The sequence below is a fragment of the Cibotium barometz genome, chromosome 12 (assembly GCF_041138505.1).
Source record: "Cibotium barometz isolate CiBa-2024 chromosome 12, ASM4113850v1, whole genome shotgun sequence".
Lineage (NCBI taxonomy): Eukaryota > Viridiplantae > Streptophyta > Polypodiopsida > Cyatheales > Cibotiaceae > Cibotium > Cibotium barometz.
Genome location: NC_141057.1, coordinates 26,933,596 through 26,937,309, shown reverse-complemented (window position 1 = coordinate 26,937,309; position 3,714 = coordinate 26,933,596). Strand labels below are relative to the sequence as shown.

Here is a 3,714-nt window from a genome sequence, read left to right as displayed (position 1 = left end):
TATCTATTAGCACACTTAAGGATAGTAATACCCCACATACGAGTGACAAAGAAACCTATGAGCATAGGCTTGAGTTCCTAGTACTAGACGCATCAGGTATTCTTCGAGGATTTCTTTTTGTGGAGCCTCAAGATTACCTTTTTGATGGCGTCCTCGTCAACATGGTCGATTTTTTTTTCTGTGTGATCCCCAGCTTATTCAATTTTGAGTGCACTTTTTCTGTATGTGACTCCTATTGTGCAGTTTAGCTTTTGAGTGTGTGCGGCATGTGTGACCTCTATTGTGCAGTTTAGCTTTTCAGTGTATGCGGCACGTGTGCATAAGTTGTGGTGCAAAATTGAAGCCAAGAGAACAGGCTACTAAGAAACCAGACCGTCTTCATCTTCTTCATCAACAGAAGCAGCAACACACTCTTTAGTTATGGCTGCTCAGCTCTCAGCAGCCTACCATCTCGCCACACCGCTCACCCTGCTGCCTCTCTACCGCTCCCCTTCTTCATCGTCTCGCATCTGCGTAGCAGCAGCACCTCGGGCTTCTTCCTCCTCGTCCTCCTCCTCCTCTTCTGCTTCAGCAACCGGAACCCTAGCCATCGTTCCTCGCCAGTTTTCGTCTCCTCTTTCATGCTCACCTCCCCTCCCTCTCAATACCCTCCTCGCCATTGCAGCTTCCCTCTCACCTGCTCTGCTTGACGCCCATGTATGCCCATCCTTACGCTCTAATCGTAATTCCTTCTATGTGGTCTTATGGATGCACATTTCCTGCATACATGCACTCTAGTCATGCACCTGCATTCGGACATGACCTGCACTTTTACTCTTAATTTCTGAAGCTTGCACATCACCTGCATTTACCTTCCAATTCCATTATTTGCTTCCAACCCGTTAACCCTAACCTTTTCACCGGCATTGCCCTACCTTAACCCTTATCACCTGCAATTGCTCTGTTTAGCTATCACTGACACCGTAACCACCTGCATTTACCCTCCATGGCCATCATCTGCACTCATCTTAAATCCGAAAAACTGCATTGACCCTCCATAGCTACTGGGATTGCGCCCAACTTCAACCCTATGTACCTGCTTAGCCTGCACTGACCCTCACTTCTAGACCTTAACCTGCTCCAAACCCACAGTCCTGAAGCAATATTTTAACCGTTTGGGAGCTTCTGAAACCTTGTTAGTTTCTGTTTATCGTGCAGGAAGCATGGGCGATAGAAGGGGAATTTGGTCTTTTGGAAGGGAGAGCTGCATCCCTGATACATCCCTTAGCGATGGGAGGGCTGCTACTGTTCACACTTTGGACAGGGTATCTGGGATGGCAATGGAGGAGGGTCCGGACAACTCAGGATGAGATCAACTTGCTGAAGAAGGATGTTAAGCCAGCTGAAGAAGGTGCACCACCATCTCCAGCTGAACTGAAAATTAAGGAACTGACAGAGGTAACTCCTTGCAGTTTCCTTGCCTTCTAGCATTTATCTGCATTCAGGCCAATTTGACCATGATCATTTTTTACAGGTAAGGAAAGAGCTCGTGAAAGGAGGATTTAAGGACAGGCATTTCAATGCAGGGTCCATACTCCTTGCATTTGGTGTGTTTGAAGCTGTTGGGGGATGCCTTAACACATGGTTCAGAACTGGGAAGCTGTTTCCTGGTCCCCATCTCTTTGCTGGTGCAGGTATGTCTTTGCATTAGCTGGTCTTCAGCCTATCTTGCAGTCGTCAAGGGCATAACCGTGCCAGTTTAGTGCAAGTCTTGTCATGGCTGTGTGTGCATAGAGATGCAGTATTTTGATTTTCGTATGTGAGTGTTCAAGTCCGACATGTCTCTAACATGTATTGTTGGATGTTCTGGCAAGAAGTGGAGCATGAAATTATGCTGAGCTTGCTCTTACAGTGCTAGCCTTCATCAGGGCAGAGTGATAGAATCTTATAAGGTATTTTGTCTTGTCTGTGAAGACATGTTTACTAAGGTGGACATAGCCTTACACATGAACATGCACTCACACTTGGGCACCCATTATGTTAACACGCAGAGGTGACAACCTGTTTTACACTACATATCTTGCTGTAGTGTTGAAGAAATTTGACACAAGCGCCCTTCCTGTACTTCTCAGCCTGGAAAACTTTAGCACCACGGTCGTACCAATCTCTGGAGTAGTTAGGGTCTGATTTCCATTTCCGCTGATGCTTCAAACTCTGGTTAGGGCAAAGGGAAGTTTTGTAAGGTACTTATTAATTCTCAGGTTAACTAAAAACCCTTACGGGGTTATTTCTTTTTACGTACCGGTCTCTCTGCATTGAGGTACCATGGAGCGGAGGACATGTACTGCAGGATGTGGGGGTTGATCTCCTTGCCATCCTCATCGAGTTCAGCCGGTGCAAGCCCGGCCTTGCAGGCCTCCTCCAACTCCAACTGCTTCCTGTGATCCTCCCTCGATTTGAAGCCCACTGCAGTGATACCCAGGATTATTGTGCTGAATTCAGTACCCTCCCCGCCCAAAATCCAGCCAGAAAAAAAAAATGATCTAGGACTTCAGAGACACCCACAGCCTGCGTGGCAAAGATCGTACCTGCAGCCGTTACCATGGTGGAGTCGTGCAAAACAGGTGCACAGATGGACAGACGACTGCAGGTTTTGTAGAATGGTAATTACAAATCCGGAAGGCGAAGGAGAGAGAGAGAGGGAGACACATTCATAATTGCACCTTTTCGAATATCAAGATTTATATATATCTTAGAAATTCTATTCTTTCAACACAGGTCCACATTGAGCCAAGCTCGTTTATATAGTATAGATGGGGATGCCATACATGTAGGCTTTGCTATGCACATTGAAGTCCATGGTTTGAAGCTTCTCATGAAGTTCAAGACCTGAACTTTCCATGGTAAATACCTGATGGAATAATAACACGAAGTTCGATGTTGTGCAGGTATAACAGTTCTATGGGCCTTGGCTGCAGCCCTTGTTCCAGCAATGCAGAAAGGCAACGAGACAGCAAGAAGTCTGCACATAGGATTGAATGCCCTGAATGTGGTACTCTTCCTTTGGCAGGTTCCTACAGGCTGGGAGATTGTTTTGAAAGTGTTGCAGTTCACCTCATGGCCCTGATCTCATGAGCAGTTTTGATTGCTTTAAGGTGATTGTTTGTGAGCTCTTTGGGAGAGGATGTGCATGGTCTAAGGCTTTGAAATGTACATTATTGGTATCTAAGGCTTTGAAATGTACATTATTGGTATCTAAGGCTTGTTTGTAACATTCAAAGAGATGCAACCAACATAAGCCATTCTTTTCCTATTCAAAGACTCCAGTTGTCTGCTCTCTTCTTTTGCTTCCTGTTCTTGTCTTGGTCGTTGGTTGCCTGAAGTTCCTCCTCAGGTAAATATGAGGTTTATTTTTCTTTTGGATATTCTCATCCAAGTAATATCAAGTGGCACTGTCTTCTCATAACATGGTGCTTAGGGGGACTGTAAGAGGTCCAATTATTATTATTATTTGAAAAATTAGGGGCGGCATTTTCCCTTCTCCTTTCAAGAGGTGGTAGATTTTTCAAAAGTTGAGTAGGCTCTAGGATAAAGCGAACCCGTCCATTCCCAAATGTTGGGGAGTTAAAAGAACAGGCGGCATTTTTCCTTCATTCAATAGGAGGCAGATTTTTCAAAAGTTGATGCTCCAGGATAAAGAGAACCCATGTTTTCCCAAACCTTGGGGAGTTATAT

At 45.3% G+C, this 3,714-nt stretch overlaps 1 protein-coding gene across 3 annotated transcripts; it reads left to right on the top strand.

Annotated features, from left to right (window-relative positions):
- The first annotated feature begins 326 nt into the window (after positions 1 to 326).
- On the top strand, positions 327 to 3,298 carry LOC147633239 (uncharacterized). Of its 3 annotated transcripts, none has more exons than XM_086806264.1 (5): positions 327 to 696; positions 1,198 to 1,437; positions 1,514 to 1,673; positions 1,857 to 1,931; positions 2,928 to 3,065. In XM_086806264.1, exons 1-4 carry the CDS (start codon positions 421 to 423, stop codon positions 1,895 to 1,897), a joined length of 717 nt encoding a protein of 238 aa, XP_086662390.1. In that variant the 5' UTR covers positions 327 to 420; the 3' UTR covers positions 1,898 to 1,931; positions 2,928 to 3,065. The 3 variants fall into 3 exon arrangements, with proteins under 3 accessions (XP_086662390.1, XP_086662388.1, XP_086662387.1); XM_086806262.1 differs by having other exon boundaries at positions 1,854 to 1,931; XM_086806261.1 differs by lacking the exon at positions 1,857 to 1,931 and having other exon boundaries at positions 329 to 696; positions 2,928 to 3,298.
- The last annotated feature ends 416 nt before the right edge of the window (positions 3,299 to 3,714 follow it).

Bases quoted from the DNA above. Each gene is read 5' to 3' on its own strand.
- LOC147633239 (XM_086806261.1), top strand. From the start codon at position 421: ATGGCTGCTCAGCTCTCAGCAGCCTACCATCTCGCCACACCGCTCACC. The intron at 697-1,197 runs GTATGCCCATCC...TTTATCGTGCAG, and splicing joins CTGCTCTGCTTGACGCCCAT to GAAGCATGGGCGATAGAAGG. The intron at 1,674-2,927 runs GTATGTCTTTGC...GATGTTGTGCAG, and splicing joins CCATCTCTTTGCTGGTGCAG to GTATAACAGTTCTATGGGCC.